At 39.8% G+C, this 25,635-nt stretch overlaps 1 protein-coding gene across 15 annotated transcripts in view; it reads left to right on the top strand.

Moving 5' to 3' along the window:
- The window catches only part of LOC143153680 (protein muscleblind), a 648,624-nt gene that overhangs the window by 422,973 nt on the left and 200,016 nt on the right, over positions 1-25,635 (top strand). The window contains exon 4 of one of the 15 annotated variants that reach the window (XM_076325122.1): positions 20,011-20,082. The exons of the other annotated variants lie outside the window; for them this stretch is intronic. Within the exon in view, the coding sequence (XP_076181237.1) occupies positions 20,011-20,067 (57 nt within the window). The 3' untranslated portion in view covers positions 20,068-20,082. Of the gene's footprint in view, positions 1-20,010; positions 20,083-25,635 lie in introns of those variants that run through there. 15 annotated transcript variants of the gene reach the window in all.

The raw sequence follows: 25,635 nt of genomic DNA, 5'->3' as shown, positions 1-25,635 counted from the left end.
GTGCGCTGTAAAAGTTGTACTCTTCGAAGGAATTATAATTTTCCCGCACAATTTCGTTTTCAACGGCTCGTTATCGCGCTGACTTTCAAATAGAAATAATGGAAAGAGATTCGCCGGTTACTCTTAAAAGCAAGTGACTGTTGCGGTTTGCTCTCTGCGAGGAGAGAATTTGTCGCGAACGATAATCCCACCGTGGGAGAAGAAAGAGAAAAATACCGACGAGTAAGCGTTCATTTGGATTAATATTGTTACACGTGACTGTTTGTCCTGTCGAGCGAAAAACTCACTCCGTCGTGTTTACCGGAGCGAAATAAAATACAATTTTCGCTCTCTCCCTCTCTCTTTCACACACACACATATACACGCACACACAGAGCAATTTGTTTCTCACGTGACGAGAGCTACGGATGATGTTGCAAAGATTCGTCGGACCTCTTCGAACCGTTGTTTCGCCAAGCGATTTACGTGGCTCGTGTACGTACCGATTCTCTTTACTCGTTCGAATAAAACGACGAGAGATATTCTACGTCAATAATTTCATGCAGCGTGCATCGATTCGTTTAACGACGAATGAGAAAAAGTTGAAAAATCGGCGCCGATGTTCTCGCTCGAAGGTTGCTTTCAACCTCGGAGATGTTACACGGAACGAAAACTATAAATACGAGAGCATACGAATGCTCGCAAACGAAACAGGATAAATAGCAACGCGGTTGAATTGTAATAACGAGGTAACGTACAGAGAAAAGAGAATCTGTATCCTCTGGTACACCGAAAGGGTATTTAGTTTGTTACAGTTGTTAATTCTGTACATCGTATTATACGAATGTATAAATACAGCACGATCGAATAGCGTAACGGAGATAGTATTTACGAGACTGATAATCAACAACTGTCGATCACAGTTGTCTGTATGAAAATAAAAATTGCTCCACAATTTGCAAATTATAAAATGAGTCTAAAAGAGGTCCACGATGAACCGCTAAGATCGTACGAATCTTGAAAAGAATAGTATCGATACTGATACGTCAGCTCTATCGATGGAAATTTTATTTATGTATTTATTTTTTAATAAACGGGCAATAAAAAGTCTTTGCACACAATACACTCGCGACTATCTAAATTAACAAGTTGCAATTGAATTGAAAACTAGCGTAACATCGCTCTCGAAGATGTCGTAGTGCGAAAGAAGTTTATTTCCTTACCGTGCTTGTTCGTATTAATAATAACCCGATTGATACACTTATATTGACCATAAAGTGCGGAATTTCTTCATGGTAGCAAAGTACACCTGGAATTTGCGGTACATTGTTCCATAAAATCGTCGAAACACGCGATACTTATTACAAGAGTAGCGATCGGTTGCAATGGAAACCGAGCTTCGCTGCGGTGGAATCGTTCGTAATTCGTGTCTCTGAACGATCGATCGGGCACGATGAAATGAAAATTCGGAAACGGGGTTATTTTCAAACTGCGAAACTTCCAGTCCGGCCAGCACAGCGGTTTCAACTCCGTTTGGAACGTGTTCAAGCGTTGATGGAGGACGCCAGCTGAAGTTTATACTCCTTTTCCCGGTTTCGCGAGATCGACGAGGATACACGCTGTGTTTTATTCTTCAAATTTTCATCGTCCATGCGTCGCGCACCGAAAGAAGGCAAGGAATGTCTTGCGAGTCTGCACGAGCCTCGTAAAGAGCGCGAAAACGTGAATGGTTTGGTCGTGGCCTTTCCAAATCGAGAGTTGGATTTATTTCAACCCGATGCACCTTATGCAGGATATTAAATAAACACCCATTAAAAGTCGTCGCGTATACAACGAATAACGACACTTTATTACAAACGAAGATACATTCTGATTGTAATCTTTATGTGGAATGTCTTTCTATAATGGTCTCAGGATTGCTCACGACGTTAATTACAATGCGAAACAAAGGAAGAAAAAGGTAAAAGAAGTGTTCAGTGAACCGATTGCGTCATTTAACGACACTCTTGAGTTCTTACAAGGAGAGAGGAAGTTGATGAACAAAAATTTATTTATCGGCAATCGAAACCCGATATAGGAAGTTTAACCCCTTGTCATCAAGCCAAACAGCTCTTCGATAACAAGTATTATCCGTCCACGAAAAGAAGGCACAGTGCGTTTACATCTTCGCTCCTCTCGTCGTCCATTGCCACTGTAAATAAGGTGCATCGGCGTAGGCTCTCAACAAAGCGTCAAATATTCATAAACCGAATAATTTGCTTACGGTTTAGTCACTACTGCTGATTCAATAAGTTGTTCGTAATGAAAAAATGAATATAATTTAATATGCGTAATGATCATTAATATTATATGTTGAAAATTATTTACAGCGGAAAGAACTAATTTGTATTTATCAATAATAATGTAAATTCGTTTATACTTATTTCCTTCAAGATAAACTCTATACAATTACAATTTAGACAAAAATAAGTCATCTTGGTATTAAAGTAAGTATAACTTTTATGATTTGTAATGTACAAAAATATATGCTTGTTTTAATTTTAGTTTTAAATCATTACAAATATAAAATTAAACTCGTTCTTTCATTGCGAGAAACTTATCGAATCAGTGATAGTATCTAAACAGGAACGAAATCATTCTATTTTTTAATAGCTGACATTTGATTAGAAGGCTACGCCAATGAATCGTCGTAGATCTTTGACCAATGGCGATTCTTGTTTGCGATCGTACGAGCGGCAATGGACTCCGGGAGGAACAAGAATGTAAACGCGCTGTGCCTTCTTTTCGTGGACGGATAATACTAATAGAAATCGGTATAAGAGTAACGAATCTTTAATTGTAAATATTTATAAATACTATCGAATGTTTGCTTCTACAATATTATATCTTCGTAAACAGAAAAAGAAAACCTATCGATCTACAAAGTTTGAATTAAAACGGTGACCCGATGGTTTAGAACTGTTCTTGTTACCGCAGTGACGAGTCGTTGAACGAGATATCGAGCGAAATAGCTTTCGTACGAAACGATAACAGACAAATACGTGCTCGTAAAAATTCCACGAACCAGATTATAATGAGCGTGTCCCGAATCGGAAGGAATTCGAACAACGCGCGGGAATAGCAGCGAAATTCTGTACACCGTTTGCTCTTACCCCGGTTATTTCGCGCGGAATATTATTAAATCTCGTTAAAATTTTCATTCGTTTCGTAACGATCGCGCTTTTATTTCGAAATCACCGGACCGCGCATCGTTTTACCTTTGCGCGACGCTTCGTTTCCGCGCGCGGACGCTAGAATCGCTCCGTACGAATATTATTAGGCGAAATTAACGGCGGCGCGGTACACAGGTGGAAGCGTTAGCGCCACTCGTCCCCGGAACACCAAATTTCGCGAAATAAACGCTGAACGAGAACGTAGGAATTGATTTACAACCCGCGCCGCCGTAAAGGGTGTAATTCATCCCGACTCGATAACACCGAAAGCCTGCACGGTGGATTTTCTCGAAAATTCGCGCGACGATCCTACAGGTTTTTTCTGCAGGTACACGTGCTATAAAAAATGCAGATCGAATATGCGTAAATTTGAAACGGAACGAAATCGCCAATTCGTTCAAATAACTCGGCCAAGTTACGGTATGTATGTTTTTTCTTGCGCTGTGTACGTGCACGATGTACGTACGTTACACTTTGGAAGCTTCAGAAGTATCATCGATTCTTCAAATTCTGACGTTCCGAGGGAATTACGCGATTTCAAATTTTTCCGAATCCTCGTAAGACGTTTCGAACGATTTTGAAACTTACGTAACGGGAAAATACGACACCGAAAGAGGTCGCACAATTTCGCAGTTTTCCTGAAATTGTGACGTCATTTCTGAGTAATACCGTGCATTAAAATTTTCATGATTCTCGCAAAACTCGTTGGACGATTCGAAAACTTTGCATCAAGAGAATACGATAGCGTAGGAGGTGACACAATTTTCTGGATTCCGGGAAACGTGACACCGTTTCAAAGAAATTTCAGCAACCGTAATTTTCGGAATATTAGAAAAAGTTTCAAGAATGATTTTAATTTCGAATTTACTCTTTCATTCACTCGATTAACGAATTACACTACTTAACAAATATTTGAAGTATTCCGAGTGTATATGGTTTTTCACCATAAATATTACTTCGCATATGTTAATAACCAATGCCTTGTATAAATATTTCTACAATAATAGGTAAACATATGAAATTTATTCAAGTAATTGGTTTATAATCGGAATAATAATAGATTTCGTTAATAATTATTTACCCTGTATTAATAATTATTCACAGTAAATAATATGCTGCGTATTATGATATTAATATTTAGAAAATGCACAAACATTAATACCAATTACGGTTCGAAATAAAATTTTTATTCCTATTAATCGCGACTATGAATAGTTGCAATAATTATCGACAGTATTTATCGTGTAAATAGTTGTTGTGAACATTCTGTTGCTGAAATATTAATTTCTCGCTAAATGAATTTTCGGTTGATCCAACAGACAGTTGAATTAACTATCAAATTTTTTTAACGGCAAACTAAATATGCCAACAATTACTTATTTCAAATTGATCGAAATTTGAATCGATCCGTATCAGACTTATCAGCTGTATCAGACTTTGAACAGGTCTCCAACACACGGTGGATTGTTTCCTTCGATTGTTAATACAGACACAATAGCTTCTAAAGCCAATAGAGTAAACAAACATAACCTACCGTACATACTCCAACATACCCTGCAATCGAGTTACACTTGTGTTAAATTATACGAAGAAGATCATAACCAATTTTCTCATATAATTTTCTGTGTAATTAATGGTTGCATTACGCTGCCACTGGCGATACAACTTGTAATCACTATTATTCATGTTTCGTCGTGCAAAGATTGCTATATTGGGAACTCGGTTTAACCACCTTTCAAACACGAGAATTATCATTTACACTTCTTCCTATTATTTTTCAATCGAATAGAAATTTGTCATTGTTGATATAAAGTCTACTAACGTAAATACTATTTTACGAATAAGAAATTATTCAAGAATTTACAAGAGTAGAAAGTGCTTGGATAAAACAAGTACAGATTAAAAAGCTACTATTTACTTCGTATGAAATAAATCGGCATTATATATACATACTTTATATACTTTTTCGAAACTTGTCGAAAATTCGTCACTAGAAACAACAAAACTCGTGTATATCAACATAAGCCCGGAATATTGTATTAGGTTTATACACCTGCGACAACGGTACTGGAGTGCTGTCTGTCCGAAGGGTGATGAAGCTCTGAGTAAAGGCGAATATATTGCGACAAAGGATCCCCGTTGGTAATGGCAATGACAATGGCAATGTACAATGCGGACAAGCAATGCAACGACAATGGAATTGGCCCGTGACACTGACCAGAATCGGTGTTATCATAAACATCGAACGATGGACGAAGGCTAAGTGCAAGGTACATCGTGCAGTGGCAAAGTAACAGGATAATCGCCAAAGTAAACCGACAGTATCGTTACATAGTGACGTTACTCGATAAATTTCATTTCAACTCGCCTCGAAACTAGATTCAACAAGGACAATGCTTGTATAGTTACGGCAATGAGAAATTGCAACAACGAACGACACGGATTGGATCAAAGCCCACATTCTTGTACAAGCTTGGTGCTGTTCAATCTAGGAGTCCAACGCGTGTTCCTTTCGAAACCTCGGAAAATATTTGCGCATTATACTCAACACGTGTACTGTGCATTGTTAGAAAGTTGACGGGTGGAAGGAATGCGAGCACGATATTCACTCTATTCACAATTCTTAATTCGCAGTGTATTACACATTGGCTGAAATGGTTACACGTACTGTTCGTTAGTAAGAAAAAGGCGGACGAGCATTCACATCCCCACTTTAGTTTACAATCAACCAATTCCCCTACCATCGCGTGCATTGTCTCTATTGGCCGTTGTCGATCTTCTTCACCGTTCTCGATCAATATGAACAATGCACGAGATGGTAGGGGCCTGGTAAATTGTGAACTAAAGTGGAAATGTAAATACTCGTCTGCCTTCTTGTCATGGACAAACAGTAGGTGTAGCCATTTCGGTACTACTAATTGCGTCGCCTGTCAAAGAGGGAGAATGGGACGCATCGAGGCAAAGCGAAATGGTAACGTGGACGGTGCGATAGTGGGGAGAGTGAAAGGTAATAGGCGAAGTCAGGTACACCCCCTTGCCTTTATACTGTCCCGCTGATCATCTTTTCAGCGACGCATAATACAGTGTCTCGTCTAGGCAGAAGCGGGTGAACCTCGGAGATCTCTCGAGCCACTTTGGTACAGGGCAGTGTGCCCTATGTGCGCTAAACTATGTCGCACGCGCAGTGTCAACAACGAGAGGCATTTCCTTGGCGCGAGACCGTGCGCAGAAACGGCAGTGTTAGAGCGGTAGATCCGAGTCGTTGATAATGGCAATAGTCGCTGCACAATTACAAAGCTCAAAGTACAAAGGGCAATCAAAGCCGCGCAAACAATGGCAATGGCACTACCCAACAGCAACTGTTCGTTATGTTTACCTAATGTTACGATTCAAAAATCCGAGAAGAGGATGCCGTTCAGATTCTAATCTCAAGATTGTTTACCAAGCGTAACACGGTTTTTCTCATTCTCCAGTAATTTTTGATAATCGGAGATCTCTATTAAGAGGGCACAAAAGATAAAAATCGTGTTTCATAAAAATCGGCGGTCACGATCCTTGTAAATAAAAAAAGACTCGATCGGCATTCGTTCGTGACACTAGTTTCAACCGCGATCAATTTGTAACACTAACTCGAAACACGAATTGCGCAACATCATTGGACGAGGGACCAGCATGTGCGATTCATATGAATTTACACGCGTCGACCAAAACGCGAACTAATTAATACGCGACTACAGGCGAGTATTGTGACAAAGTAGTAACACGATATTTCGAAAAATGGGAAAACACGCTACAGTGCTCGCACATACCGTCCGGATGCAGTGAGTTTAGTTTATGGAGGACGTAAATAATAATACGCAAACGTATTCGTTTAATAAATAGTAAATATATTGTCAATCATAAACGTTGATATTAAAACTCATCGATCGTATCGTGGAAAATTAGCTGAAAGTATTTTAAAACGCGGTGTACAACAAAATTCTAGGGTCTAAATTAAACAATCGAACAACATAAATACCTTCGGTCATTGTACTTGCCAACGAGAACAAATATACACAAGTCAATTCGGATCTATCGTTCCATGACACGATTGGACTTCCGTTGTGGATGTCCTAGTTGGAAGAGGTCTGTGGCCTTCTTTTTTCTCGAGTGCTTGTCGAACAAATACTGCTTTTGCGTAATGTCTGTACTTTGTCGTTACAAAGACCAAGGTCAGTAACAATAACGGTAATATATTTAACGATGAATGTAATTGTTACGAAGTGATTGCTCGATTCAAAAGTATATCGTTAAGGACTTTTGTCGTCGGAGTTGTAAACGAGTTCGAGGAATCGCGACTATCTTTTTTATAAATATCAGGAAGCTTTTCGCAAACATCGAAACACCTTAGTTACTCGTGTTTGAATAACGCGTTAATTTACAACCGCGTAGAATTTACGCTGTTTTAATTGCAACGACTTCGTAAAGATATATTCACAGAAAATTAGTTATATCGTGTACAAAGAATACCGAAGAGTAATAAATCACGACATAGACACGGTAATACACGAGTTGTTCCAATTGTCCACGAACGGAACACAACAACCGGGGCATGGTTGATTTCGTTTTAAATTGTTAAGCGCATTCAAGACGCAACGAAGTTTGAATTAATCTTTCCTTATTCGATCTCTCCATCGACGGACTATGAAATCACGTGTGCTTGCTATAAAGGACGATTAAATCAAAGACGATAAAAATGAAATATTCATATACACGTTATAAATATACTACCTTGATCAAAAAGTTTTAGGACTTTATTCATAAAATCAAAAATACAAATTTATTCGTCCAAATCGATATGGTCCCCTTCAAAGTAGTCCCCATTGACTGCAATGCACTTGCGCCAGCGCTTGATCCAATCCTCGAAACACCGCTGGTACTCAATTTTCAGTATGTCCATCAGAGCCGTCTTCGATTTTGTCATGACCTCCTCTCGGGTACTGTAACGCGTTCCGCGAAGCGGTTTTTTAATTCGTTTGAACAGAAAAAAGTCGCAGGGAGCCAGATCTGGTGAATTTGAAGGCTGCTGGATAGTGTTCGTGTTGTTTTTCGTCAAAAACTCGCGGATAAGGATCGCATTGTGCGCCGGTGCGTTATCGTGGTGCAAAATCCACGAGTTGTTTGCCCACAAATCTGGCCTTTTTTGACGAATTGCTTCGCGCAAACGTCTCAAAACGCCCAAACAATATTCTTTGTTGACTGTCTGTTTTTCTGGCAAGAATCCTTGATGCACAACACCATTGTAATCCATGAAAACCGTGAGCATCGCCTTCTTTCTTGACTGAAAACGACGTGGTTTTTCGACCGACTCACGACCACTTCTGAAGCGTTCGTGCCATCGAAAAACATTTGATCTCGAAAGAGTATCGTTGCCGAAACACTTCTCCAACATATCCAAGGTCTGCGGACCGTTAAATCCGTTTTTTACACAAAATTTAATGCAAACTCGTTGATGCTCAAATGATGCCATTTTCAAAATCGAAGACACGAACAAAGGAGATGTGCTCAGTACAACGTAACTTTTACAAATATCAAGCTATGATGCTGAAATTGGAAGGAAGTGTTAATGACAGATATGGTAACCTAACAAAAAAAGAAAAGAAACAATCGGGTGATTGACAGCGACACACGGGGGACAGTCCTAGAACTTTTTGATCAAGGTAGTATATTTATTCGATCATATAATGATCAAAGTGAGTAAAGAAGCAAAGAAATGTTACTAGGTGGACTTACTACTTGGAAGATTTTATCAATGGTCGGTGAAATTTCACTGGATCGAATTTTAAACAGTTATCTGTAACGGAAAGAACAAGTCAACTGGAAATAGTTTACGCAGAATTGGAATTTAATTCAAAGGTACAGATCGATAGGTATAGATTGACACCGAGTGAAGGATGAAAGAAAACGTAAAACCGATGCAATATTTTTCGCAATGTCGATTGCATTTATAATCAAAGGTACGTTAACACGAGCACTGATAAAAAGTAAGCGAGAGAATAATAACGAACGGAAGTATGTTAACAAGTACGTGTATCTTTTGATACGTGTTATTCCTTCGACTTCTTCGAATCGTATAACAACCTGATCCTATTCTAATTAAGCAATGGGCAGGGGAAGGTCTGAACTTCTTCTTGAAATTTGTATTTCTGAAAGGAAGATTAAACATCGTCGAAGATCGACCTCGTAACTCGAACACGTCTTTCCTTACATTTTGAAAATTGAACGAATTTAATTTCTTTTTACATATTCGCACGAATGATGTATTCGTAATACGAATAAAGATAATAATATTGCAAGGAGCTGCAGTTAGCTACGTATATCTTTTTATTTTTAGAGCAATGTTACGCTAGTTCGTACACACCGTGGGCCAAAATTCGTGGTACGAATGGGGTCAGGGAGATTTTATGGCTCGTAATCGAACGAAAATAAAGAGTAACGAAATTGCATCGGTTGTCTCGTTTTCGAGAAGAACGCGTTTGAAATTTAATCTAGTACACGTGTACATTAATTATCTCTATCAGGTTGTCGTTAAGTTTTGCGAACGAACACGATGAATTTAATACTCCTGATGCAAAAATTATATCCGTATCCTAGTTGGTGTATTGCATCGTGTCGCTTGTCCGATAGAAACTGACAGTTACCGTCGGTAGCATAAATGATAATTCAGATGGTAAACAGTGCCTGGCATTTCACCCAGTAGCCGTCTGCAGTGAAATCCATGACACTAGTCATCGATTACGTGCACGTATACTAGATTGATTTTCACATGCATTTTGTCGAAAACAAGGCAATTTTATTATTCTTTATTTTCTTTTGATTTTGAGCCGTGGAATTTCCTTGGTCTCGTTTGTACTTGTGGTGCAAATTTGTATTGTGGATCCACGGTGTACTTCTCAGAACGTATTACAGTGATCAAATTATTACGAACACTTTAAAGCTATCACTTAATCGAAGTTTAATCAAGAATGGAATTAAAAATGCCTTTAAAACGATACTTTGCTTTTTCAAAAAGTGCATCGTTATATTCGTAACAACATTTGATAACTATTTTAAAGTTATTACAATAAAGAAATATATATATATATATATATATATATATATATATATATATATATATATATATATATAAATTAAATATATTAAATATATATTTAATCACACTTCCCTTTCCTCTTATATGCAATAAACATCAATTGAGAAAATTGTCATCGCAATCCTGAAATATAAGAAAACCATCGAAAAAATATCAAAAGATGCAGAGACGTGATCAGGGAATTATCATATGCCTGAGAAAGGTGGCGTGACTAAATATTCACATGCATACATTTTTTTTATCGTAAAACCTTTGAAATAGTTACAAGATATTGCTACGAATTGAGTGTATTTTGAGTTCCAATCTTCGAATAAGTAGTAATTTCAATGTTCGTAATAATTCGATCACTCGCTGTATTTTTAAACAAATCTTGATTGTTAAACAGCGGGAAAAATGCATTGTGTACAATATTTAGCGACAGAGTAGGCGGTGGATTATTCGAAACAATAATCGAATAAATTACGAAAAATAAAGAAACCATGTATCGATGGTATCGGAACGCGTTTCGCTCGGTACTCGCGGTCGAACAATATGGCACCCGTGTTCCAGAAATTTCCCTTACGACGTGCAAGGGACTGTACAACGAGAAACAGGAAGAGACAGTGTCCAGACGTAAAGTTGAGCGTCGGGTCCAAGTGCAGCCCCTAGGATGCACCGTGCTTTCCTAGGTGCTTCCGAATGCACCACGCGCGTAATAATCGCCCTGTGTTGGACTCGCGTGCGAACCATAAAGGGGAGTGTTACGAAGTGAGTCACCGAACCTACCGGCGTATGACTCACGCTTGCAATTTACCAATTAGCAAACTCGGGCTAATCAGATGGAGTCGCCCAGCACCAAGCGTGCTTCCGCCTAACTACCGAGTTGTCCCGGGGTCAGCGTTGCGACCTGGTTGCCTTGAACGCTTATGCTTCCTGTATCGCGCGTGTGGTTCCTCCTCTGACACTTTTCGATCGTTTTCCTTGTTTTTGCGAATCACGCGCGCCAACCGTACCACCAAATACAGAAGTGTCAACCATGAACGTCGAAAGGGGATACTAATTCGTTGGAGTTCGAAGAATCCTTCTTTTAATTTTTAATGCTTTCTTTAACTGCCGCGACGGTCTCCCATATTTGAGAATAATAATTGTTCAAATGGTAGCGCGAAAAGTAGATACGTTTGATAATTTGTCGTATATTACTAACGATAGTAACGTTATTTAAAAGTAGAAATAATCGATAATTTGTCGGTGTAGTTGTCAGTTTATGATCTAACTAACGATAGTACGTTTCTTGAAAGTTTACATCAGGATTTATTCTTTGTGAGCACTTTGGAGGAACAGTGTAAATTTTGAGTATCGATAATCAGCGGCAGTCGTGGTATTCAACGTGTTGAAATTAAATTCAGATTTTTCGTCGAAGTTCTGACGCAATATTTCCAATTGCAAAGCTTCGAGAGAACGTCTACTGTTCGTGAGAGAATTAACCGAAGTAGAACACCCACGAAAGGAATTTATAAACACTGCTCCGAATGTAATTTGCGATACGATGGAAAATGGGACGATTCTTCGTGACAACGCAAGTTGGGTACGTACGGGATGAAACTTTTTCATCCAATCGTCGTTCGTAGAAAGAACACGAAGCGTCGTCGTGTTCGAATGCAATTGACGAAGTAGCTACGGTGATACAGACTATTATTACACTCGCAACGAACACCGTACGACGCGAACAAATTTTAGGAACTTGGTATAAAAAGATAACGTTCAGTAGAAAAATCTATATTAAATAAGCAACAAAACTCTACAATCGCAATAATTATGTATCTATGAAAATTGGAAGAGTCACATGTGAAACTGAGTAAATATCGTTTGAAAATGCACAATATATTTTCTCTTTTCTATAAAAAATATAAAATTAAAGATCAGCTCGAGTAATAAAGTAATGAAATTAACAAAGAGAAAAACTGAACGCTTAATGGATTCAATTTTTTACCTCAGAGATCGTATGCAGTTTGTATCAATTATGGTAAGGAATGTAATTAGTAGTAAATGCAAATTAACTCGATTCAGAGAATAGTTACAATCGAATTGGAAACGATGTTCTCCGTGTGTAATGTGTCCGACGCAGCAGAATTTTCAAACGTAAATACGCTCTATGAAAAACACTCGATGTAGATGAAAATATTATTCTTGGTTTACTATTCAGTTCATTTCGTGTGTTCTCGCTGTTCGTCTCGTCCCTTATTATCGCGAGAAAGAATTTGCAAGAACATTTCAAGACGAATACAGCTGAATAGAAAAAACACCATTCTCACCTGCGCAAATATTCACGAAGTAATTGCCGGATGAAGAAGTTCCGGATAAGGAATTCTGCAGATAGTCTGGAATATCACATTAGCATCGCGAAACCGAGGAACCTGAATAATGAAATAATAGAATCCCATTTCCTGTATCACATTTATCATATTTACGACTGTATTATTGTCTCTGTTCCGCGCGGGATTAAATCGCGCATTTCTTGAATTTCGGCGCGCCCTAACGACACTGTTTAAACAATATTCACCGTAGTTAATTAACCGTTGATGCGGATCAGTTTTTCGAGATTCTCGGAAAAATTTACCCAGACCTTTGACAAAACCTACACTATTATTTCAAAATCAATGTTTTAATCAATTAATATTTATTCGTTCCAATTGAATCGAATCGGAAAGTTTTTTTGCCACAAAAATTCCGCGAGGATGCGTAAAAATATAATACAGTAGGGAAATTAGAAATTCTTGCATCGGTTTTTAAATTAACTTTTTAAGATCTCGCTAAATGTTAAATTAAAGTACGCGACAAATGTATTATTACGGAGGTGTTCATTAAGAGGTTAAATAAATTGGGAAGTAAATTGTATTTTAAATTAAACACCGTTAAGATAATTGTTTCCGTATCAGAATCACGGAAGACTCGGTTCGCATTGAGCGCCATTATTTTATTTCGTTAAGTACGATGAAATTAAATATTCGCTTCGTGTATGAGAGTAGTCGATTCGAATTTAATTGCAAACGATACGAAGTTTTACAGATTCGTGTAAAATTACCCTGGAGTGGATGTTCGGTTAATTGTTAGCGTTGCGATTTAGATAAAAAAAATTGTTCGGCTGCTTACGCCGGGAAGATAACAACGATGGAATGCAACGAGATGAATATAGTTTAATGGAACCATCCATTATCTCGCGTTGTTTCTCCGCTGAGTTGCCATTATTATATCCTCATGATTTAGTTATTAGGTCGGACTACTATGTATTCTCCCTCCTCGAAGCACACAGGAGAGCACTTCTGCCGGTCCAGGATACAGCTTCTGGTTGGAAGGTCGAAAGTTTGGATGGCTGGAAATTGATCGGAGGGGTTCGCCTATGCTCCAAAACGTGCTCCGCAATTTCTGTCGAGGTTTACGTAAGACATAAATTGACCCAATTAAATTTTGCGAAAAAGCAACCGACGCTGTACGTGTGAATTCACGGACCACTCACGGGGTGTTCTTGTTATCGGTATCTGTATTTTTTTGCGAATCATATACGAAAAAAAGTCGAAGTAAAACGCGATTTTATGTTGTCAATGGAAATACAATTAAATAATTGAACTATTCGCTGACAGGTGTGCAAATACGAGGGGTAATGTTAATTGTCCTTCGATCATTTTTAACACGGGAAGATTATATAAAGAGAAAGAGCAGAGTTTAAGAATTTATACGCTACATTTGGTACGATTTTAATAACCACGTTCAAAAACGTTAATTAATAATGTTAGTAAACGGAAACGAAAGATAAGTATTTTTAGAAATAAGGAATTATCTTCTTCTAGTGTCTTTCCATTCGATGGTTATGATAGATACTGTAAAGTATCGTAAGATACGAGTAGACACAAAAATAAGTAAATTTATTACCGCGAAGTGATTGAGAATTTTTATCAATAACGATTTTAAGAAAATCGTGCAGAATTAATGCATGATTTTAAGAAAGCATGCAAAATTAATGAAAAACGATTTAAATACACCTTGCGGATATGTAGCAGGCAAATACAACGTGCCGAACAAATTTTGACGTATTTTGATAAAATACACTCAATTTCAAACGAAATTTTTACCAAATTTTTTACGCAAATTCTTTTATCAAAAATATAAGTATTTTGAAATTGTCAAAATTCTTTTCACAATTTTTGAAAATTTCTATCTCCCATAATTCACGATGAATTCGCGAGAATGCATTTTTGTAGCAGCAGGTTGCATCAAAGGGACGAAATGTAGTGAAATTAGAGAAAGATTTTCCAGAGAATTTCGCGCAGGGCACTCTGTGCGTGACTGATGGGGCACAAGTGCAAAGGAATAATTAAAGTTTTAAGTTTCACGCGTTACACTTTTCCACTTTCGTAACTCGAATCTTGAACAAATATTTATATATGCACTGTAAAAATATACAATGATTTCTTTCAGGATATCCTGTATATTATTCTTATAAAACACCCAACTTACTTCTTTCGTTTCCGACGTTATCTACCTACGAGTATATATATATATATATATTATAGTATTATATATTATATAATTCGTCGCAGTTTCGTTTAACACAAATAAAAACATAGCTTCTGGTTACAACAAAACATTTTAATCAATTTACCACGATCATTGTATTTCTCGTAATATTTCATAATAGTTGAAATTGAACCTTTCCGTTAACAAGGTATGTGTAAACGTACATACCGTTGCAATGTTACAAAAAATGAAAATTACTCGTCAGCCTTGCTAAATCTTCGTAGACGACGTTTCATGTTTCCGTTAAGACTCGACGATCTTATACGTTTAATCGGCGACGTGTATCCATTTACAAGTCCCTTCAAAGTGGAAGTGAATCGCGACAATTCGTTCTCGTATTATTTTTCATCGTTGATTAATGCTCAACACAAAAAGGTAATTATAGCCGAGCGAATAAGGTCGTATTGTTATTAGAATACGGCTTTCGTAATCCCACGATAAATGCCTATTCCACGTAATCTGCCCTCTGTACTTCTGCGCCAATTTGAATACAAAGAACCGTGATAACTGGCTCCGGTTCCATTGTCGAGGATATATGTAACGACTGGCTCGGCGGCATGATACATGCGGCTGGATCTGTGACACACGGGAATTAGTTGCCGGTTTGAAACATCTCGACAAGACTTCCGGGCGTTCGATCGGTCTTACTCGACGCTTCGAACACTTTACGCTAAATTCTCCTAACACCGGAGACGGTTCAATCGTACCGGTGTCTAAAGCAGCCTGTAGACAAGTGTCGCCCATAAGTCCGAGAAAATCAATTTGGAACGATAGGCGGTAATATCGGTCTTTGTACCAAAAATATTACGTATTACGGTTACGGTAACTCCCGCTTTCGAATGACGATTCGTACACCGGATTCGAGCAATGGAATCGATCTTCTCGCTATTTAAATTTTTGTAGCGCGATCTTTGTCGCGCGTCGAATTTAATTCGTTCTTCGATGAAAATTAAAATCGTTACCCTTTTCGTTAAATCGTTCAGTATTATCGATGGATTGGTGAAAGTTTTGAACTGTTATCTATTATGCGTAAAATGAATTATGTACGATTTTCGTAAATAGATGTTGCTTCAATGCAAAGAATGCACTTTTCGTGCATTTCGTTCAATTTCTTCGTTGAACGGTACACGCAATACTTGGCCTTTGTCCGGAATAAAAATCGCTAGAAACCCGCTTTCAAATGAACCGACGCTTTGGATGTTGTTATTCGAAAGCGAGAATTACCGTGACACGTGAACTAATCTTTCGCAAGTATTCAATTGTGCAACGAAAACGCAATGAAAAGTCATCGTTGACCGTTGACTCTATCGGGATTGCTTTTACTCTCTTTCAAGTTCGTGAAACTCAAAATTATGCGTCGACTTGATTCGTATAATATTAAAATAATATTTGGGGGCAATTTCAAGACCCAGAGCACGAGTGAAGCTATCGACTTTGCTTTCTCTAAATTTTTTTAGTTTCGTTAGATTTGTAAAGGCAATGTCGAAACCCTACGAAGAACATCGGCTTCCTTTACCCTCTCTTTCGCTTTCATCGATAAAGTTGATCCATTTGGCTTCCGAGGGACTCGCGTAAGACTGTGACAATCGAGAAAGGTATCGATTATTATCGTTTTGTCCGGTCGGTGTCCATTTTGATGTTCGAACCGCGATGGTAGCGAACCTTTGGTGGCTTCTACGGTAAGCGATTGGTCGAAATTTTCCTGAGAGAGGAGGACATCCTACGGAACGAAGCAAACGCGAAACAGTTTTCGTTAAAAGGAGGTCAGTTCTAGGAATTGAACCGCACTGGTTGTCGAGAGTGTCTCTCGAGAGCGATGGTTTACGATCGTACAGCGAATGACCGCAAATGTATCTGTTCGTTGCGAACAGATTCGTATGAAAATATTTTCTACGGTTTCGTACAGACAAACTTGTGCGACATTTTTTGCGCGGGTCTTACGCCGTTTTAATTAAGTAAAAACTACATACCCTAGACCGAGTACACCCCACTTTAAATTCGCGAAGCGCGAGTGTGGAAATTTTTCTTTACCTTGAATTCGTAATACGTGTATTCAAGCTCTCTCGGTACTCTTTGATTCGTCGAATGCTTTTTTACTATCCAGATGTTGATGTTAATTTTCGTATCGAGTTTCTTTGGCGATGGTCTAGTACGGCTCGAAAAAATGTCTAATTTCGATGAAATTCGAGAGATTTTCGAAATAATTTTGCGCGCCAACTCGACGCACTATCGATAGGATGCCGAAACGGGCTTCAAAAAACGGATTATTCGCTATTCACGCGAGGCACGATGCGTCCGATGTCTTTTAACGCAATTTTCGTGCATTTCATTAGACTTCGCCTCGACGATATTTCACTCTGAAGCGAGTAAAAGTGTGCATACAAGTGTACTGGGAAAATATTCCAACAGAAGCAATCTTCTCCCTACGTGAATTCGCCAATTTTATTTCATACTTTTGCGCATCGCTTCGGTGCAAAGATAAAATCGACAAAAAAGAAAATCCATTTAAACGAAACAATCCCTTGCGGTGCAAGAATATTTTCAATTATTCGTAACTTAATTCCATCCTACCGGGTTTGCTTGCTTAAAATTTAAGAAACGCACGGTCCATAAATTAAATACTTCAATCGAACCCGTGTTTGGACTAATTTTTTTCGCGAAGACACCACCGATTAAACATCAACATTCTCGTGACGATAGATCGAAAAATATGAATACACTATTTTCCAAATAATCGAACCTTCCTGTTACACTGTGTTTATTATAACCTGGATAGTTCTTGTTTCCAAAATCACCGATGGACAAAATCCTACAATTTTCCAAGCCTTTCGAAATAATCGAAGCGTCCTATCATTCCGTACGTGTCACAACGTAGATAGTTCTTTCCAAAAATCACTCGCTTTTCCCTATACTATACTAGGTTGTTCGATAAGTTTTATCGAACTTATTGAACAGTATAGTACCAGGTTGCTCGATAAGTTTTGTCGTTCGATAAAACTTATCGAACAGTACTACATTGAACTATCTACTGAGAGAATACTTTTATCGAAGGACAAAACTTATAGAACGACTTATTACTTCTCCAAGCCTTCGGAAAAAATTCAAGCTGACCAGAGATACACGTATCCGACGACGATCATTCGCAAACTTCTCCTCTCCGATCGTCCCCTTCGAAGGTTAGCCGTCGTCGTCGTCGCCGTCGTTCAAAAACTCGCGTCAAAGGATTCCAGGCGCGAAAATTGTCGCGTGTTTCACGCACCCGCGCGAACGAGCGGCAACTTGTAATGGAGTTCTGCGTGCTTTGTTAAGCGCGGGATAGACAGGAGGTTTTCCCGGCAGGAGGACACGGCCGTTGGGGCTCGCTAGGTGGGCGAGCAAAGTTATGCCAGCAGGTAACTGTTGATCTGAAAAGCGGTGGCAGGTTGGCAGGGGATAGTCGTGGACTTGAATGGCGAAGTGCCTCGAGGGCCGTCAGATGCATTTTTCATGTCTCGTCCAAGATATATACACAAAGAGGGAGAGAAAGAGCGAACGAATCTCGCCGAGGTGCCGCGGTGCAGTGCTTCTTCGTCCTCTCTCTCTCTCTCTCTCTCTCTCTCTCTCTCTCTCTCTCTCTCTCTCTCTCTCTCTCTCTCTCTCTCTCTCTCTCTCTCTCTCTCTCTCTCTCTCTCTCTCTCTCTCTCTCTCTCTCTCTCTCTCTCTCTCTCTCTCTCTCTCTCTCTCTCTCTTTCTCTCGCTCGCTCGCACTCACCTCGTTCGATCGTTTCTATTCTCTTTCTCTGGTGATTCGATTCTCTCGAAAGTGGACTACACAGTCGCTGCTTCTGGTCCGTTGCGTCGTACGAAAAGTCCTTTGGCGAGATAGACCCGTATATTCGAACGGCATAATTTCGTCCCTTCTGCTCTTCTTCCGCCACTTCTTTATCGCGTCTCCTCCGCTTTATTCCGATTCCTAGCGGCCGTTTCCTACGGCGGAACCGTTCCAGGGGTCCAAGTTTGGAGACCGATGGATTGCCCGGGCTTTTGTCTCGATCCGGCCCGCCGTGGAATTTATTATTCCCGATAACTTTTCCTTTACACGGATTGCCATGGCGCTCGGTAGATCCTAGCCCCCGCGATGCCGAGCGGTGCGACGCGACTCGGCGCGAGTTGGACTTTTTACCTCGTTCCTTATTCGACGGGTATACGCGCGTTTGGCCCGTGTACCGTGGCTGATCGATCGTCGTGCTTATCTTAAATTCAATGGGGCATCGGGCGATTGAATAAAATCGAGACTCGTTGGCAAATCGACGTTAATAATGTTTAAAGTTCCCAGACCGAGATAAGGGAATCTCTCGATAATGCTGAGTGTAAGCGAACGCTGTCTCGATAACTTTTTTATTGCTTTTCGCTCCCTACCCTACCCGATACGATATTTTTGCCCGCAGTTCGCTCTTTCTCGTTAATACGATCGATCGTTAATCCTTTCGCTGGTGATTTCTCATCGGGCGAGATCAAAATTCGACTTTTTAGCAGACGTTGAATTGTTTCGAGTTTTCGTTCGTCGTTCGAGTTCGAATTCCCAAGGCTGTTCGTTGGATCGAATTGAACTCGATTTAACGCGTTCATCAGCGAACGATCGAAAAATCGACAGAGTACTCGACGTTGGATTTTTCGATTCGTATTGTATATTTTTAATTCTTTAACGCGAGAAAAAGAATTACACGGTCTTCCGCGAGATTACCCCGTGTATCGACGAATTTGCATACACTCTTATCTTTTAACCCTCGGAAGGCGGACCATGGTAGAATTTCCATTGTACGCAAGTTTCGAGAAGGAAATGTGCATAAAATTTTACCTACACTTTTATGCATACAATTTCGTGCATTACATTTACATACAACTACGTATGTATATACATAATCGCATAAATAAATAAATACACGGGAGTACCCGTTTTCTTTTCTCTTGTACGGCTTCATTCGAACTATAAAATAGATAAGATATCCCTGTATCTTCCGCATTTTTCGAGCAATCGCTTATTCGAACAAAGAGTACGGCAATTGGCCTTAACTGAACAGTTTCTTTTAAGCAATACTTTTAAGCACGATTTCTAAGCACACGGTATTTATACGAATTTTTCTTTCTTTGTTGCAGGTAAGCATTTTCAAAGTATCGTGTGTTTGGAGTTTACGAACGATCGAAGAAAATTGAGAACCGGTTCTTCGCAAGGGTAAGAATGCTTCGATTCCAGTCGGACATATTTATGCATTGCTAAAAATAATTATTCGAGTTCTGCGCAACGACCAACGTATCCGTCAATCGTATCCGGAATGTCTTCGATTTTCAAACTCTTCAAAATTTTATACCCAAATACATCGTTGTCTTTCTCTAAAATTTACCAAAGTATTGTAACAATACATACGGATTAGTTCCGAATTGTACGTATACAAACTTCATTGACTCGTGCAACTCGTGCAAATATCCTAACAAATATAATCCAAAGTAGCATACTTTGTTAAAAAATACGTTCCAATTCACCACCTAGAAATACACGAACAATCGCTTCGTTCGGCAAGAGCTAAAATACGCGCGAATTGTTACGAAAAAGAGGGTACTCTTCGATCGGTGAACGATTAATATTGATCGCTCGAACGCGATAAAATACCAATTTGCATATTTACGCGTACCGAACTGTTAGATCTCATCGAGTAGCCAGCCGAAAATGACGTTTACAGAATAGAACCCGTGTTCCCTTCGAGGTTAGCGTTCACTGCTTTACAGGAAAACAAATAAACACGTTGTTCGGTCAACCGATGTCCAGACAGTAGCGATACCACGACGATTGGATAATCCACGAGTTACAGCGTTTACAATATAAAACGTGGACCATTCGTTTATCTCGCGAACATTGGTCGATAAGCAGAAAGCATTTAATCCGACGATATATTTTCCCGCTGTAACCTGGACTACGCGCGGTAACAAACGCGCGAATGATACTGACCATATCGCGAGCCCCCGGCCCGAATGCGAAATTGCGCTCGACTGTATCGGGGGAGCCGAAAATAACGCGAAGAACCGTTCCGTGGCGTGGAATCCACACGGACGAACTTAAAATCGAGGATCATCGGGGGATATATCCATGAATCGATGGAACGAACGGTCGGAGCGGAAACGGGCAAGAGGAGCCGGCCGGAAGGTCGGGAAAGCGATAGGGGGAGCTAAAAGAAAGCAGTGGAAAGCAGCCACGCTCGGCGATAGAGGCTGCTTAAGATTTCGGACGCGTGCTGCCTCTTCTTAACCTCTGCTCGTCCGCGTTTTTTAACACGAAATCTCTATCCCACCCGCACCAATCTCGTCCTCTCTTTTGCGCCGCCCCCTGCCGTATAGAAGGTTCTTCCAAGTCCTTTCAAGTTCTCTCTCGGGTCGCATCGAGCTACATCGTCGAGTCCTTGGTTGCAAATCCAATTGGACCCGGGATCGTCTCGCGCCACGGTGTGATTTTTGGACTTTTCATCGCCGCTTGACCCTCGAACTCCCGTTCCCTCGATGGCTGTTCGAGGGGAACGACCAAAACGAGCTTCCATCGAGCGATTCTAGCTTTGTTAATTTCTGTCAGGATACTTGCAAGTTTTATTTTTTTTTTTTTTTATTTCTCTTTATTCGATGTTGGTTTCTTTTACGAAGAATTTAAGGCTTCCATTGAGCGATTCTGGGTTTGCTAATTTCTGTCAGGATTCTTGATAGTTTTATTTTTTTTTATTTCTCTTTATTCAATGCTGATTTCTTGTACGAGGAATCTAAGGCTTCCATTGAGCGATTCTGGGTTTGTTAATTTCTGTCAGGATTCTTGATAGTTTTATTTTTTTTTATTATTGCTGTTTATTCGATGTTGATTTCCTTTACGAGGAATTTAAGGCTTCCATTGAGCGATTCTGGGTTTGTTAATTTTTGTCAGGATTCCTGGGAGTTTTATTTTTCTTTATTGTTGTTTATTCGATGTTGATTTCTTTTACGACGAATTTAAGGCTTCCATCGAACGATTCTGGGTTTGTTAATTTCTGTCGAGATTCCTGGGAGTTTTTGTTTTTTTTTTAATATTGTTTATTCGATGTAGATTTTATTACGAAGAATTTAAGGTGATTTTAGCGAGCGAATATTGGTCGATTATGTTGATCTTCCTTTACAGTTGTTTCGGTTCAGTTGATTTATTTTTAGTTCAACGTTAGTCGATTTTATTTTGTCGATTGTTGGTAAATTCGATGTAGAGACACGAAGTATACGCTATAATCATCCTCTTAATTAGGAGGAGTAGAAAGAAGATTGGTACGAATTTAACGTAACTTAAAAATATTATCGTTCTTTTTTCTTCATTGAATAGAAAAAAAAAGTAAAAAGTTTACTTAGTTTTCTCGTGTAAACTTTAAATATTTTCATATCGAATAACATTTTCGTAGCTTAAGTGCAATTGTAATCTCTAGCAACAGAAACTGACACATTTTCTTTTACTCGAACGGAAGTACGTCTCGAAATCGACTTGCTTTCGTGTTACTATTTGTAAAGTGCCTCCAAGTTATTTACCAAGAATTCTTAACTCCCTAAATTCACCGTTGGAAATGATACACAAAAACCTCGAATCGATCGTAAATATACATTCCCAAGAATTTCTAACCTTCTAATTTGGCCGTTGAAATCGATACAAGTTGAAAATCACAAGGTCGAACAAACGATAAATTTTGATTTCGAGTTTCTTCGTATCGATAGTTTCTTCGTATCGATAATTTTCAACGCGGTGTACCGTTTACCAAATTTTCTATTTAGGTCGGTCTACTTCTGACATCCCTGAGGTACTCGGAATAGAATTGATACCATCGATATCTCCGCTCGAATTTCTCTGGCCTTCCAACCGTCGACCGATTTCCATACACGCTTTATCTCGTTCGTTGCGTTACCTGTTCGTCTCCATCGGGCTTCATCCCTTTGTTCGAAAATGGGAACCGGCGAATCAAAGGCGGCCTTCCGTCTTCGAGGATACCCCCGACTTCTTATCGGTGCCCGAACAACCAAGTTCCAGCCCGAGCCTGACCGAAGGGAGCCTTGGAATCGGCGAAGACGAAGTGCTCCAACGTCGGCATTAAGAATCCAACTTCTTTCTGGATGTTCTCTCGGACACGTAGCATAAGACCCACCCATTCGGCTGCTTGTCGTTTTTCTCCCACGAAACTTTCCAACCCCTCCCGGTTTCAACGTACATACACTGCCGCTCAAAAGTTTCGAGCACCTTTCGATCTTTATAGAAATAAAACTTTTTTTTTATACCAGCGTGTACACTCGTTTCTGTAGCGAAAATTTCCCTTTTGTTCTATCGAAACATCGTTACTCAGCCGCGATATAAAAATTGCGTGTCGTAAATATTCGTTGGAAAAACGCGAGGAGTTCGCAAACTGATCTTTATCGAGGGAACGATGATTGAAATTATCGACACGGTTTAATCGTAGCTTGGAACGGTAATAGATAATTTTGGGGCATTATTTTCTGGCTATTTTATAATTTAGGAAGACTTTGGTGAACAAACGCTGTACGTTGCACTTTCTAAATCGAACTAGTAGTTTATAGGTGTTCTCGGTTGTCGTAGATATAGAGGGTAGAATAATTTCTTTTCTAATTTTTGAAAGTTACAGGGTTCTTAACGGATCGAACGGTTTGTACGAGTGTTTTCCATAGTAGAAAACAAGATCCAACTCCGGATGTTCCAAAAAATTTTTAACATCGATACTTCGATCGTGGGAGTTTGAAAATTGTAGGAATAGATTTTCTCGTATCGCTGCTTCGTATCGACGAATCGTCGCTACTTGAAAAAACTCGCGTAGAGAATGTTAATTACACTGTCTCGAGTCAACCGAACGAATTTTGTGCGAACTCTCTCGAGATCGTAAAACTCAGAATTGACCGTTTGCGAACACACTTAGTCGGATCTATCGAACGCGCCAATTTAATCTCGGGGCGATTATTTCCAAATATCAGTGGTAAATACATTGATAAATTTCGATCTGAAAAATGTTACTATTTAACATCGAACGTAACATTTGCGTCGAAACACATCGCGGCAAGGATAATTTTCCATCTCGAATCATTCGATATTTAATATCGGAAATATAACACTTTCGGTAAAAAATTCGCTGGTGTGTAAAAAAAAGAAAAAAGAAAGGTTTCTCGCAAACATCGAACAATGCTCCATACTTTTGAACAGCGGTGTATACTCGCCGAGTATCCTCGAGGACGCGTACGTATGTAGATACCAGCGGGTCACCACCACTTCGGATGATGAACACCGATCGCCGTCGAGCAATGAAAGTTTTACCGAATGTTCGGGGATCGAGCACTTTCTTATACGAACGACCGTGAAAGAACGCGACTCGGAACGACGACGAGGACGACGACGACGGAGAAAAAGATTATTCGAGTGAAAAAACGAAACGAAAGAAAAATTCCACTCGTCTCTTCTCGCTCGCGTAACATCCGCATGGAATTCGCCTCGTTCGTTTAGGTTGAACGGTTTACGGAAGCGGTTCTCGCCGTGTGTATGGAGCCCTCGGACGAAAAATTGAAAAGGCTTTTGGTAAACAACGCGATAAATATCGCGGTCTCTTTCGCAGGCAAAGCGGATCCTTCGTGAGTTTGTTATTCGCGATCGGAATTGGGTCAGAAGAAGGGTGAAAACAGCGGTGATTTTCTTCCTCGATTCTGTTTTTCCGTCTCGGTCGTTCAGGATCGTAAGACACATCGAATACACGGAACGTTCGCGAAGTGGATCGTACGAGGTTCTCGTCGTAGCGAACTTAAGTGGATTTTGTTTTATCGCGATGCTGTCGGTAATGACGCCATTATCGTTGCCGTGTCGTCGACTCGTGCGAACGTTCGCGTGTATTGCTCCGTAATTCTATTACACGCGGAATATGCGCAACATAATTCGCGTTTATTTACCTTTCGAGTTGCGCTCGAAGGAACGAGTCGTTGCGCGCTTTCTCGGCGCAGTAACCGCGCGATGCAACGGATAGATAGGTGTTTCGAGGAAATTTTTAGGTTAACTCGTACGACGGTAGAAGTTAACCGTCGCGTCGTGCGACCAATCGGGAACTTGGAAACAGTTCTGATAAAGTTTGGCGGGATATTTCACGGTGTTTGGCGAAGTATCGAGTTCGAGTATCGAGTTACTCGCGGGCGTCTAAACAGCGTGGAACGGAGGGATAAAATAAAATCTAAAATCGGTGTGTACACCAGGATTGTCGATAAATTTTTAACGATGAAAAATAAAACGTGCGAAGATACTCGTGGAAAGAAAGACCGTTAAAAACAATTACTCGTTGTTTTAAATTCACGGGGAAGAAGAAATGATTCTCTGAAATTATTTTCCGCCCTGTTTCGGGGGAAGCTCGTTTCGAAAAGCGAACGCACGAGCCTTTGTCTTCGCCGTGATATTCTCCGGGTCAAGGAAAATCCTTATCGTTTGACACGATCTTCTTTATTTCCCAAAGTAATTGTCTTACCGTACAAAAACAGTAGAGAGAGAGACGGGAGCACCAAGAAAGGTGCAGCTTGTTTCGCGTCGTGTCGCGTCGTGTCGCGTCGTGTCGCGTCTCTTGAGAAGCTGGCGACCATCGTTCTCGAAGATCGCTCAACATTTTTTTCCCACCGGTTCCATCCCGGACAATATTTGTACATCCGGTGGAGTGGCCGTCGCGGATTTCTGCGTCGCTGTCCCGGGGAAAGAAGCCAGACTTC

This window comes from Ptiloglossa arizonensis, chromosome 13 (genome assembly GCF_051014685.1).
Source record: "Ptiloglossa arizonensis isolate GNS036 chromosome 13, iyPtiAriz1_principal, whole genome shotgun sequence".
Taxonomy (NCBI): Eukaryota; Metazoa; Arthropoda; class Insecta; order Hymenoptera; family Colletidae; genus Ptiloglossa; species Ptiloglossa arizonensis.
This window is presented reverse-complemented; position numbering and strand designations above follow the sequence as displayed.